The 12,025-nt window shown below is 54.9% G+C and overlaps 2 protein-coding genes across 2 annotated transcripts in view; one reads left to right on the forward strand and one right to left on the reverse strand.

The window, feature by feature from the left end:
• The first annotated feature begins 295 nt into the window (after positions 1 to 295).
• Positions 296 to 3,952, forward strand: LOC121657547 (ubiquinol-cytochrome-c reductase complex assembly factor 2). Its single transcript, XM_042013364.1, has 4 exons — positions 296 to 473; positions 2,628 to 2,702; positions 3,009 to 3,078; positions 3,774 to 3,952. The coding sequence occupies exons 1-4, from the start codon at positions 336 to 338 to the stop codon at positions 3,866 to 3,868; spliced, it is 378 nt and encodes a 125-aa protein (XP_041869298.1). The 5' UTR covers positions 296 to 335; the 3' UTR covers positions 3,869 to 3,952.
• Positions 3,953 to 4,931: 979 nt separating this feature from the next.
• Positions 4,932 to 12,025, reverse strand: part of ITPR3 (inositol 1,4,5-trisphosphate receptor type 3) — a 38,042-nt gene continuing 30,948 nt past the window's right edge. Inside the window, exons 48-58 of the mRNA XM_042013362.1 lie at positions 11,527 to 11,719; positions 10,679 to 10,804; positions 10,044 to 10,216; positions 9,787 to 9,951; positions 9,107 to 9,299; positions 8,626 to 8,721; positions 8,131 to 8,255; positions 7,783 to 7,948; positions 6,720 to 6,880; positions 6,114 to 6,275; positions 4,932 to 5,825 (exon numbers count right to left, since the gene is read on the reverse strand). Coding sequence (XP_041869296.1) covers positions 5,757 to 5,825; positions 6,114 to 6,275; positions 6,720 to 6,880; positions 7,783 to 7,948; positions 8,131 to 8,255; positions 8,626 to 8,721; positions 9,107 to 9,299; positions 9,787 to 9,951; positions 10,044 to 10,216; positions 10,679 to 10,804; positions 11,527 to 11,719 — 1,629 coding nt within the window. The 3' untranslated portion in view covers positions 4,932 to 5,756. The remainder of the gene's footprint in view (positions 5,826 to 6,113; positions 6,276 to 6,719; positions 6,881 to 7,782; positions 7,949 to 8,130; positions 8,256 to 8,625; positions 8,722 to 9,106; positions 9,300 to 9,786; positions 9,952 to 10,043; positions 10,217 to 10,678; positions 10,805 to 11,526; positions 11,720 to 12,025) is intronic.

Genomic DNA, 12,025 nt, shown 5'->3' on the forward strand with positions numbered 1-12,025 from the left:
GCCGGGGGGGTCGGGCTCTGCTCCCAGGAAACAGGGACAGGAGGAGAGGGAACGGCTTCAAGCTGTGCCAGCGGAGGTTCAGGTTGGCATTTCCCCACGGAAAGGACGGTCAGGCCTTGGAAGGGGCTGCCCAGGGTGGTGCTGGAGTCCCCACCCCTGAAGGTGTCCAAGCACCGCCTGGATGCGGCACTCAGCGCGCTGCCAAGGCGGGGATCGGGCCCAGCTCGGAGCGGGCGCGGCGGGCGGCACCTTCCCCCCTCAGCCCTTCCCGCCCTCCCGCGCCCCCACGTGACCCGGCGGCGGCGCCACGTGACCGGCACACGTGACCCGGCGCCATGGCCGCCAGCCGGTACCGGCGCTTCCTGCGGCTCTGCGAGGAGTGGCCGGTGGAGGAGACGAAGCGGCAGCGGGACCTGGGCGCGTTCCTGCGGCAGCGGGTGGCGCAGGCCTTCCGCGAGGGCGAGAACACGCCGGTGAGGGGCCGGAGGGCGGCTGGCAGGGCGGCACCCCCGCGGCGCCGGCCTGGGAGGGCGCGGGGAGCGGCCCGGGTTGGCTCTGAGGGGGCTCTGAGGGGCCGGGGACGGAGCGCGGGGTTTGGGGCTCACACGCGGCTCTGCCTCGGGGCTGCACGCCGGGAGGAGGTTGTGCTCGGGGCTTCCTGGGGCTTCGTGGATATCCTGAGCTGGGAGAGAACAGGAACCCCAGGGGTGATGCAGTCCTGCTCGTCCCGGCTCCTCCCGGGCAGGGCAGGAGTGTGAGCGCTCGGCAGCCTTTGGAACACACATCTCCCGGGAAGCCTTTGGAATGCCGGCCACGGGCTTGTGCCTCCGCGGGGCAAACCGCAGGTTGTGCTCGGGTCAGTGTTTTGTACCCGGGACAAATGGTTGGTGCCCAGGACACCCGGGTTGGTGCCCTTGACACTGGGTTTGTACCCGGGACAACAGGTTTGTGTCCTAAACACCTGGTTTGTGCCCAGGATAAATGGTTGGTGCCCAGGACAATGGGTATATTATACTCAGCACACCTGGTTTGTACCCAGGACAGCTGTATTCTTTCCCTCAGGACAGCTGGTTTGTACCCAGTTCTTGCGCCCTTTACACCACGTACTTTGGAGAAGCCCACCCCCGTGGTTGTGGGAGTGGGGTACAGAGCTCTGGGAATTTGTCAGCCGTGCTGGAATCCAGTTAATTCCTGTGATCTCCTTACCCCGAGGATGGGATGATGGGATGCTGCAGCACTGCCTGACACTGATGGAATGCAGCGGTTGTACAATTGAATTCCGCCTCCAGCTGTAATTCTGTTGGAGTTTAGGCTTTGCTGCTGAAATAAATTAGGGAATCCGATGCCTGACTTGGCTGCAGACCTTCCCAGGCACGGAGGTGCTGCTGCAGAATGCAAATGTGCCCTTTCTTAGCATAAAAACATTGTTCCAGAGATGCGTTTTCGACCTCAAGGGGCCATTACAGGCTCCTAATCCTGTACTGGTGACCAGAATAGTCTGCAGCAGACATTTTGGGAAGGGTTTATTGCTTTTCCATATGCTCAGGATAGCTTAATGAGTTGCACCAGTTGGCTCCAAAATCCCAAAGCTGCCACTGATCCTGGAAATCTGAATTGATGCCTGCAGCACTGGTGGCAATTTGTGTGTAGAGAGGCTGAATGTGCTGGCAGGAGGAGCTTCTGAGAGGAGAACTAGAGCCACAGGGCCTCTTTAGCAGTCTGATGGAACGAGATTTGCTGGATTTCCCGGGGTGGGATGCTGTTTTTGCCACCCTTTTAATGGCTGGATCTGCTGGAGCCTTGGCAGGGGGTGTTTGGGATGGGGCTGCAGGACCCAGGTAGGGACCACCTGCAGTGGGATTTGTGCACACCTGGCAGTGGCTCTCCCTGTATCCTCTCTCCTGCAGCCGTGCTGAACGAGGAGAGCTTTTCCTTACTGTTCCTACTTCATCCTGACACCTTTCTGCTGATGTTATTCTTACTCTGGACCTGTTTTAACCATTCGTGGAGCAGCAGCACTGAGTTCTGGTCGAGTTGGGCTCACTGTACAACAAAAAAACCCCAGGAAAAACACTGTAGACTAGAAAAGCAGCTGAGCAGGGGCTGTGCCAGGCAGAGAAACCTGGCACAGGTTGAGGATGAGCCGGATCTTCCAACTGAAATAGAAATCCAGTTACCTTCCAAGCTGTTCGCTGTCATTTGTGCTGATTTCCCTAATCAATTACAAGCTATTTTGAGCCCCCTGCAGGGGATTTCTAACCTGGCACATCGTCCTGTGTGATTCCCTGCAATGAGGCAGGTGACAGAAGCGGCCTCAGAGCAGGAAAGGTCACAGATTTCACAGCACCAGCCAGCAATGTTCTCTGTCCCTGTGTATTCACTGTCAGATCTTGCTGATGCAGAGTTTAAAATCCATTCTGGAAATCCCAGGTGTTGTTATTCCTGCAGGCCAAGCTGGTGGGAGATGGAGGGGAAAGACCTGGAGCAGGACAGCAGGAATGCAGCATCCAGCAGTGCACTGGGAATTCTGAGCTGCTCCTTCATGGCTGTTGTCCCTCGGAACGAGGAGGGTTTTTTTGCTGTGGAGGTGTCAAACCAGACTTGTGTGACACTTGTGTCCCCTGCAGATCTCTGACCCCGAGGCCTGTGACCAAATGTACGAGAGCTTAGTCAGGATCCACACCAACTTCTACAAAAACAAGGTGAGAGCTGTGCCACTGGCCACTGGCCCTCTCATTGGGGGGGAGCCACCACCTGCTGCAGGATTCCTGGGAGTGGCAGCGTTCCTGGGAATGCCTGAGGGACAGCTGAGGGGTGGATGCAGCAGTGCCTGTGCTCGCCCAGGGCTCTGCTGTGTGAACAGGGCAGACCTGGCTTTTGGTCTGGATGAACAGAATTCCAGCTGCAAAACAGCTCAGACTGTGCCAGCTGGTGACATTTGTACCCTTTTCATGCACTACAAGTGACTTTTTGGTCTCTCTCCCTCCTTTTCCTGCTCTCCTGGGAAGTACCCACGCCTGAAAGACACCACCTTCACTGGGGTGACAGTGGAGGACTGCAGGATAATCCTGGCCACAGGTACTGCTGCTGGGCTTGGGCTGAGAGGGCAGGGCAGGAGGAGAGGGACATTCTGGTCTTTGGGGTGCCCCCTGCATCCCTTCTCAGTCCCTGTGGCTGGAAGGCACCGGTTCTGCCTGCAGTTCTGTGAGGTGTTGGATGAGGAGTAAGCTCAGGAGTGATTCAGTTGAGGAGTAGCTCTGTATTGGGGGGAAGAATCAATTGGATTTTGCACTGGCAGGAGCAGCAGAGGGTTTGCAAAGGCTCTTTGGGGTCAGACAGCAGGATCTGTGTGGAAGGAGCGCGTTTGCTACATCATCCCAACACTGGGCTCAGCTTCTCTTTCACCATCTTCCAATTCCCTTCATATTCCTTCTGTGTCAGACCTTGGTAAGGGGCCGGGTGCAGAAATGCTCTCAGCACATCCTTTATGAAGGGCAGAGCTGGGAGCCAGAGCAGTTTTGTTCTGCTCCAGTTCCTAACTTTGATTGCAGTGCGTGGAAACTTGAGTATCAGTTGTTAGTGATAAGAGACTCCCTGCATTGATTGGAAGGGAAACCAACCTCGCCTCGGGCCTGGAATGAAAATTCATTAAGATGAAAAGTCAGGAAAGGAAATTAGGATGGAAGGCAGAGCTGTTTTAAGAGGGTTTCATTCCTCTGCTTTCCTCCTTATCTTCCTCTGGCCCCATCTCTGTCTCCCTTCTCCTTTTGCAGACATTCTGAAACAGATGGAAGACATGAAAAAAGGGACGTGGAAACGACTGCGGGAAAAGTTCTCTGCCAGGAAACCCGAGGAGGACTCGAAGTGAGGGCCCAGCTCTCAGCTTCTCCACTGTACATATCCCTAAAGCTCCGTGTGTTGCCATGATGAATAAAACCACTTATTCCTCTTAGCAACAGCATTTTTGTTCAGCCCTACCCTGTACATTCTTCATATTTAGTGCCTCCTTTTTTTCTGCTGAAAATCTGGGGCAGAGCTTAACACATGCATGCTGGAGCAACGTAGGGAAGGGAACTTTGTGGTGTCAGACCTGGCCCTTTGTATCTCAGAAAATGGAACAAGCAGGAGCTGCCCAGAGGGAGGAGGTGCAGCTTTAAATGTTCTTGTGAAGAGAACAGAGAGGATGTGAAAACCTCTCTGTGCTTGTGTTTGTGTGTCAGCCCAGGGACCGGGGCAGTGGAGGGAGGGAGAACTTTAATCATCACATTTATTTTCCTTCGGAGGAGACGGAGAGGACCGAGGGTGACTTTGCCATGGTGACAGTGGCACTGCACGAGTTTAATTGAGATTTCAATCAGCTGCTGCAGAGCTGCTGCTGCTGCTGGAGGAGCCAGCCCTGTGCAGATTCCCCCCAGCCTGAGGAGAGGGGTGGGTGTGGGTTAGTGCAGAGCTGAGGGGTGAAGGCAGGATTAAATGACATGCTGCTAGATGGGGCCATAAACACATTTCAAGTGCTCTGCAACTTCACTGTTACGGCCTTTTTTATTCCTTTTTAGAGCTTTGCTGCTTTCATCAGTGTCTGTTCTTGGGCTTGGAGCTGGGGCTGGCTTGGGAAGGATGAGTGTCTGGAGCAGAGCTGTGCCAGGGCTCCACAGCACCAACAGCTGCTCCTTTTTACGGGTTTCAGCAGTGATTTCCTGGCAAGCAGTGAAAGAATTTCAAACTGCGGCAGGCTCTGGTCCAAAGCTCAGGGAACCAAGGCTGGTGCTCGTGGTGGCTCTTCATGGCAGCATTTGGCATGGGATGTGTGCAACACCTGGAGCTGGGAGCAGCGGGCTGGGGAGCACCTTTGGTGACAGCCCTGGTTTGGGTTCTGCTCCTGGGGTGGTTCTGTGCTTCTGTTCCAACAGCCCCATCACACAGGAAGGGGACTTTCTTTACCACATTGAAGTTTTTATTATAACATGATTCTGTGTTTAATTTAGTTAAGGCAATTTACACTTCAGTTCTTAAGTAACAACAGTAACAACTAAAAAATAAAAATTAACAACAACAACAAAAAAACCAGATAAAACATGACACCAGAGATGAAACTAAAACACAGGACACCCCTTCACAGTGAACTCCTGTAAAGCTGCAGGCTCCCACTACTGCTGCCCAAAGATCCTTGGTCCACAGAAGGCAAAAGACTTTTAGTTCCTACTAGGACAAGCTCAGCTCCTCATCTGGTGAGTTAATTAAATTAAATCCACCTCCTTGAGTTCAGCTGCTCTTTACTGCACCACGGGATGAAGAGAATTCTGTAACTGGAGAGGGGTCAGCGTGGAGCAGGCACAGCAGATAACGAGGGCTGCTTGGCAAAGATCCACAGGGACAAGTGGCACTCGGAATAAGTTAAATAGTGCGGCCCTACAGCTACTTACCCCACAGCCGAGGGGCTGGAGCGCATGGAGATAAAGATACAAGCCTCCACAGTTGCAAAATAAAGAGTTATTGCAATGAGGAATGAAAGTCCTGTATGATTTATCTTCCTACGAGGGTGTTAGAACAACACCTGGGCCCAGGTGTGGGGAGGGATCCGGCCAGCCCCTGCTCCTGGCATTGCTTACAAGCACTCTAAGGGAGATGCTGGCTGGGAAGCCCTTTCCGTGTGGTCCATCGTCCCCAGACAGTGACAATCCATGCCTGGAGCCCGGGGAGGAGCAGCCTCCTCAGCTGACACACAGGTGCAGTCCCTCGGTGGCTGGAGCTGTGTCTCAGTGGTTCATGGTGTTCTGGACATCCACAAACCCCATCCTCTGCCTGCGCTTCCGCTGCTCCGTCATCTGCAATTCCAACAGGGACACGGTGAGGCAATTCCAGGCCCTCCCGCTCTTGGATGTGCTTCCCAAGTGTCTGCGCTGCTTTGAGCCTCTGCCAGCAAACTCTGAGCTGATGAGGCACTACCCAAAGCCACGTGTCCCAAGTGTCCCCAGTTCCCCCCAAAAAGAGCTGCAGGAGCCCTTTGCTTGTACTGTCACTGTGCTGCCTTGGGCAGGTCCTGCCTCCCACTCCCTGCCTTCGATTTTGGGAAGGACAGAGGGTTCCTACAGGGAATTCCCCGTTTCCCATACCTGTTCCTTCAGCTCGTTCAGCTGGGAGGTGAGGTGGGACACGAGCTTCATGGTGGTGTTGAGTTTGTCCTGCAGGTTGCGGATCTCGTTCTGCTCCCCTTCCCCTTCATTGCTGACCAGAGACATGGCTCGCATCCGGGGGAACCAGTCCAGGTTCTTGTTCTGGGAAGGTGACCACGGACAAGGGGAGTTGGGGTGAGGGGTAAGAGAGGAGGAGGGAAGAAGGATTTAACCGGCAGCCTCCCTGTGCTAAGGGATTGAAGAAATTCTCTCTGCAAAAATCTGTCATTTTTCCACGAATGGTTCGTTTCTAGGCTGGTTCATGCACTCAAGTGCAGAAGTTTTTCTTTCCTTGCTTTCCTTTCCCTCCCTTGCCTCAAAACCACCTTGAAGCCCCACTCCCAGCTTGGTTCAACCCTTCAACTCATGGGACAAACCCTCAAAGAGACCATGTGGGAAAAACCAGCTCAGGATGAACTCAGGCACTGCACCATTAGTCAGTATTTTCCAAAAGGACTTCCCAGAGCTGTTTTTCCTTGGCCACCCCCTTGTTCCCAGGGCAGGTAGGTTGGGATAGCCAAGGAGCTGCCCCGAGGGCACCTGTACCTTTATCATCTGTGCCACGTAGCTCTCAGGGCCTGTGTAGTCGGTCTTGTTCTTCACCCGCACCAGCACGATGAAGTACAGGTAGTTCCACATGTTGTGTTCGTATTTGATGTGCTCCTCAAAGGACACGGTCTTGTTGTCAAACTTGTCCCTTTCCAGCCCTGGGAAAAGCAGGGGAGGGTGGAGGAGGACAGGGAGGAGATGGGGAGGGGAGGAGGCGAGTGAGGAGCAAACACAGGGAAGGAAATTCAGCCAAGTGCGTCCCCTCCCAAAGGCGACATTCAAGTGCTTTTAATAATTAGTTGGCATTTAGCACATAAACATCCAAACCAGGGGGAACCAACCCAGCTGGGGGTTCAGAAGACTTCCAGTTAAAGTTACAGAATCAGAGAATCATGGAACGGTTTGGGTTGGAAGGACCTTAAAGCCCATCCAGTTTCACCCCTGCCATGGGCAGGGACACCTCCCATTATCGCAGGTTGCTCCAAGTCCCATCCAACCTGGCCTGGGACACTGCCAGGGATCCAGGGGCAGCCACAGCTTCTCTGGGCACCCTGTGCCAGGGCCTGCCCACCCTCGCAGGGAAGAATTCCATCCCAAATCCTGCTGGCCCTGCCTCTGCTCAGTAAAGTAAACCCAGAGGATCTTTAAAGGAAAAAGCAGAGACATTTACTGGGGTTTTTTTTTTTTTTTTTTTTTTTTTGATGCCTTCTGCTGACTGAAAGGATTCCAGCCCATTTTCTCTATTGGATTTCCTCAGTGATATGTTGCTTTTTTCCCCCACTGGCCAAGGGAAGGTCTCAGCAGTGAGATGCACAGCGACAAGGACCCCACAATGTGGTTTTAGTTTAACATCCCCTTAGCAGGGTGAGGAACAACAGCGAGAATTTCCCTCCAGTTGTCTCCTTGTTTAAACCCCTCCCAGTGCAGTGACCTCTCGCTGAACAGATTCCAGCTTTGCAGTGATAAATAAAATCCAGAATCCAGCTGAAATCCTTTTCTTTCCCCCAACCTGGGAGGGCAGGAAGAGCTTTGGGGCAGTTCCTGTACTCCCAGTGCTCACCACAGATGAAACAGGTGGTCTTCAGGATCTCTTCCTTCTTCTGTTTCTCACTCCTCAGATCAGCAAAGGTGTCAATAATGACCCCGAAGATGAGGTTGAGGACGATGATGATGACAATGAAGAAGAAGAGGAGGTCGTAGACAACTCGAGCAGGGAACAGGGACTCCTGTAATAGATGAGAGGGAGAACTGGGTGTCTTGCACCCCAGCCCTGTGACACTGAGGCATTAGGGGAGGAAGAGAACGTGAAGGATGGAGCTGGATGTGTCCCAGCTCCCAGGGAGGGGGATGCAGTGAATGCAGCAGGGTTTAGCAGGAGAAAGATGTCCCAGGTGCTGTCCCCACTCACGTCCTTGGAGGGTTTCCTCAGGATGTCCCCCACGCCGCCGCCGTTGCGCAGGCCGTGGTTGAGGACGGTGACAATGCACATGAGCAGCGTGTCACAGGCACGTTCCCACTGCTCCGGGTCGGCTGCTGTGGAGGAGGAGGAGAGCAGAGCGAGGGCTCAGAGCGCAGACAGGGCCCCAGACCCTGGCAGTGGGATGGCTCCAGCTGCAGTGACAGTGACACAGCAGCAGCTGCCTGGTGTGGATGTCCCAGCCAGCCATATCCTGGCAGCTCCTCCAGCAGCCAAACGCTCCCGGAGCTCCCACCTCCTTTCTGATTAAATAAATCTACCCCAACATTTTTTATGCCAGGATCAGTGTGAAATTGCCAGGCCTCTTGCCCAATACATCCCAGGAAGTGGATTTAATTTCCACCTTGGAAAAGCTGGGATTTTCCTGAGCTGGCTGGCAAATCCACGCTGCCACAGAGAGCTGGCATTTCCACGGAGCTCTCTTACCTTCCAAGGCAGTGGGTGCAGCAGAGCAGCTGATTTTGTCACTGCTGCACGACTCCATGAAGGTCTCCACGTTCCTTTGCATCCCCAAGGGATCATCTGCAAGGAAGAGACCCCAACCCTGTGAGAGCAGCTGGGGCCTCTCCCCTGCAACCACTCTGCAACCTCTCCTTCTCACCGCTGCCACAGGCTCCCAGGAAGATGCCAACCTTGGGGAAAGGTTGCCTCGTATTCTCCTACTTTTTCTAGGCTTTGAAGCTTTTTCTCAAGGTTGAGACCCCACAGTGCTGACCCTTCATTTGTAGCCCTGTGCCCCCTTCTCTGCCACCACGAACCCCAAACCCTGCTGCGTGCAGCACGAGCACAAAGCTGTCCTCTTTGGGACCCCAAACCAGTGGGGCTTTTAAACCCAGTTAAATCCAGCACACCCTGAGATGTGTGTGGAGGGTCCCACAGTGTCCCATGACTCCGAGCACTGCCCAACCTTTGGCTTTGCTGTCCGGCAGCCGGTCCACCTCGAGGATGAAGTCATCCTTCAGGAACAGGAAGCCCACGATGGAGAAGAGGTAGACGAGGATGAGGGCCAGCAGGGCTGTCAGCAGGATGGAGCGCCCGTTCCGCGTCACGCTTTTGATGACATTAAACAAGGTCTCCTCTCGGTAGATCAAGTCAAACAGCTGAAAGGGCCCAGGAGCAAAGAAATGCTGCGGGGTGCTTCTCTTGATAATGCCTGGCCTATCTATATCCCCTTTTATCCTGAGATCTTGGATCGCTCAGCAGACCTTGACTAACTTTCCTCACAAAGCCTTTAAGTTTCCCAGCTTACTGAAGGGAAGCAGAGAAGAATGGAGTGACTTATGCACAGCAGGAGAGCCAAGAATAGGCCACATGTACCCTGGCTCTGCCCTCACCAGCTCACGTTGCCTCCCAGCTGACCCAGATAAAGCACACAGCAGATTAGAGAGAGAGATACAGCCCAGGACCAGGAGAGAGACAGCAATAGATACTGTCGGGAGGCAGAAAGCTCAGCCCACGCAAAGAATAGAGCCCAGGGAATTGTTCTCTCTGCTATCAATCAGCCCCTGGGAGGTGTCACAGGAACCTTCCAGCTCCCAAGGCAGCAGCCAGGCTGCCCGTGCCCCCCAGCCACTGCGTTTATTGTACCAGGATGCTGTAGAAGAGCTCGTGCACGAAGAGCCCCAGGACGCTGGTCACGATGTAGCCGACGTGGTACAGGAATTCCACGTCCATGATCATGGCCTTGTAGCCACGGATGAAGGTGCCTCGGTTGCCCACGAAGCTCACCACGAACACGATCTTGTTGGTCAGCTGGGGACGGCCAGAAACGGGAGGGAGTGGGGTTTGCTGTGCTCTGGGAATGCAGGACAGCTTCCTGCTTCCCCAGCACGTGGAAGACTTACATTGAGAGCTCCCAGGATGTTGAGGGTGAGCCCGATGCCCAGGTAGTAGATGGAGCGCAGGATCAGGGCCACCAGCAGTGGCCTCACCCCGTAGCGCTTGGTGAACAGGGCCATGATGGAGAAGCAGATCAGGATCCAGAAGAGCAGCGAGATCAGCGGGGAATCCAGCACCCCTGGGAAGAGGAGACACACGGACAGTAAAGGCAGGGGCACTGCTGCTGCCAGGCTCTCCAGCCACACCAATGAGCTCGTATCAGAGATGATGCTGCTGCACTGGGAAGATTTGTGTAGGTTCAGGTGGTTTTTACCGATACATTCCCTAACATCTTTTATCCGAGGGCTCAGAGCCACTGTCGGTGATGGAGGCTTTGCCTGACCACAGGAATGTCTCCCGTCACTGCTTCCCACACTGCACACACAGGGGAAGGGCAGCCCAGGAGAAGAGAGGTTTCCCTGAGAAGGAAGGGGTGGGAGGGCTGGAAGCTGAAATCCTGACTCAATCCTTTATCCAGCAGAAAGGACCTGGGGTTTTAGGAGCCTGAAGGAGCCCAAGGATGAGGGCAGTGCCAATTTTCCTGCATGTGAAGATCCCTTCCCCTCCCACCCCGAGGAGCAGCAGGTGCCGGGGCACTCACCCATGGAAGTGGCTTCCACATAGGGGTAGAAGAAAGCGATGATGATGTTGATGAAGACGGCCAGGTTGAAGGAAATGCTTCCCCAGAGCGTCATTCTGCGGGAGAACCAGTACATCAGCGGCATGCCTGGGGGGAGAGGAGGCAACACACAAACCTCAGCCAGCCTCGTGCCAACCGGGTCCTTCCCGACCCCCTGTGTCCCCCTGGACCCCCTGTGTCATCCCACACCCTCTGTGTCCTCCCTGCCCCTCTGTGCCCTGCAGCTGCTGGTCCCAGACCAACCCAGCCTCCCACCTCCTTCAAAACATTCATGAAGTGTTTGGAAAACATTCCTGCTCATCTGCTGCAAGAGGAGTGCACCTTCTAAGTGGCTCCGCTCACATTCCTTGGTTTCCCAGCTCTCTGGCCTGCTCTGACACCCTGGAATCAGGTTGGCTCTGTCCTCCCTCACAGCTGCTGCACTACTCTTTAGCTGCATCCCAGTATCCACAGTGTGACTCCCTACTCAGCTCCTGCGATTCACAGCCAGGATTTCCACCCTGAAAGCCCCTGAGCAGGTCTACAGGGGGCAGAGAAACAGGTTTTATTTCCCATGTGCAGCTACGAGACCCTGGCGTAGGAGAAGGCACCTGAAAGGTGGAATCCCAGGGAATGTGAGTAAAGTGCACCTCAGACTGTGGGATCCTGGGATTTTAACCCTCACTCCCTGCACCCTGCCAGGTGTGCGGTGCTCTACAGAGCCCGGGCAGCTCAGCGATGCCATTCCCAGGAGTGCAGCCCTTTCCCAGCAGGAATTCTCCTCAGTTTCCCACCGGGGGAGCCCGGGGGAGGCTCTGCCTTGCTCTTACTGCGCAGCTTCTTCTGCCACTCCATCTCGTTGTGCAGGAAGGAGGACTGGTCAAAGAAGTCGCTGACTTTGCTGCCCTGCTCGTCCTGCTCCGTGGTGGTGAAGAGCCGGTACTTGGTCTCCTTGGTGAGGAACTCGCAGATCCCGGGCACAGGGAAGATGATCTGCTCCATGCTCCGGTCCAGCCGCACAATCTGCGGGGAGCAGAGCTCTCAGACCCTGCCCTGCTGTGGTTTTTTCCTCCTTCCCAGCTCCAGCTGTGCCTTCCCCTCCTCCCTCCCGCTCCACAGGATCCAAATGTTGTCAGCCACTCATTTAGAAGCTCCCAAACTGCCCCGAGCAGGGCAGCCGTGGCTGTGGTAAGTGGAAGTGTGGGAACAGGGGATCCATGCCGAGGATGAGGCTGCTGGACCAGCTGCATCCCTCTGCTGCTGGGAGAGAAGGGAAGGGTCCAGGGGGCTGCTCATCCCTCAGTTCCTGGAGCTAATGCTCCTGCCAGC

The sequence above is a fragment of the Corvus kubaryi genome, unplaced genomic scaffold (genome assembly GCF_017639235.1).
Source record: "Corvus kubaryi isolate FWS band 111438036 unplaced genomic scaffold, C.kubaryi_AGA036_p1.0 split1-37355, whole genome shotgun sequence".
Taxonomy (NCBI): domain Eukaryota; kingdom Metazoa; phylum Chordata; class Aves; order Passeriformes; family Corvidae; genus Corvus; species Corvus kubaryi.

What these genes read in the sequence shown, in the direction of transcription:
- LOC121657547 (XM_042013364.1), top strand. Translation starts at nt 336, where the DNA reads ATGGCCGCCAGCCGGTACCGGCGCTTCCTGCGGCTCTGCGAGGAGTGG. An exon ending in CCAACTTCTACAAAAACAAG is followed by an intron (nt 2,703 to 3,008) that starts GTGAGAGCTGTG and finishes TCTCCTGGGAAG; the next exon opens with TACCCACGCCTGAAAGACAC. An exon ending in CAGGATAATCCTGGCCACAG is followed by an intron (nt 3,079 to 3,773) that starts GTACTGCTGCTG and finishes CTCCTTTTGCAG; the next exon opens with ACATTCTGAAACAGATGGAA.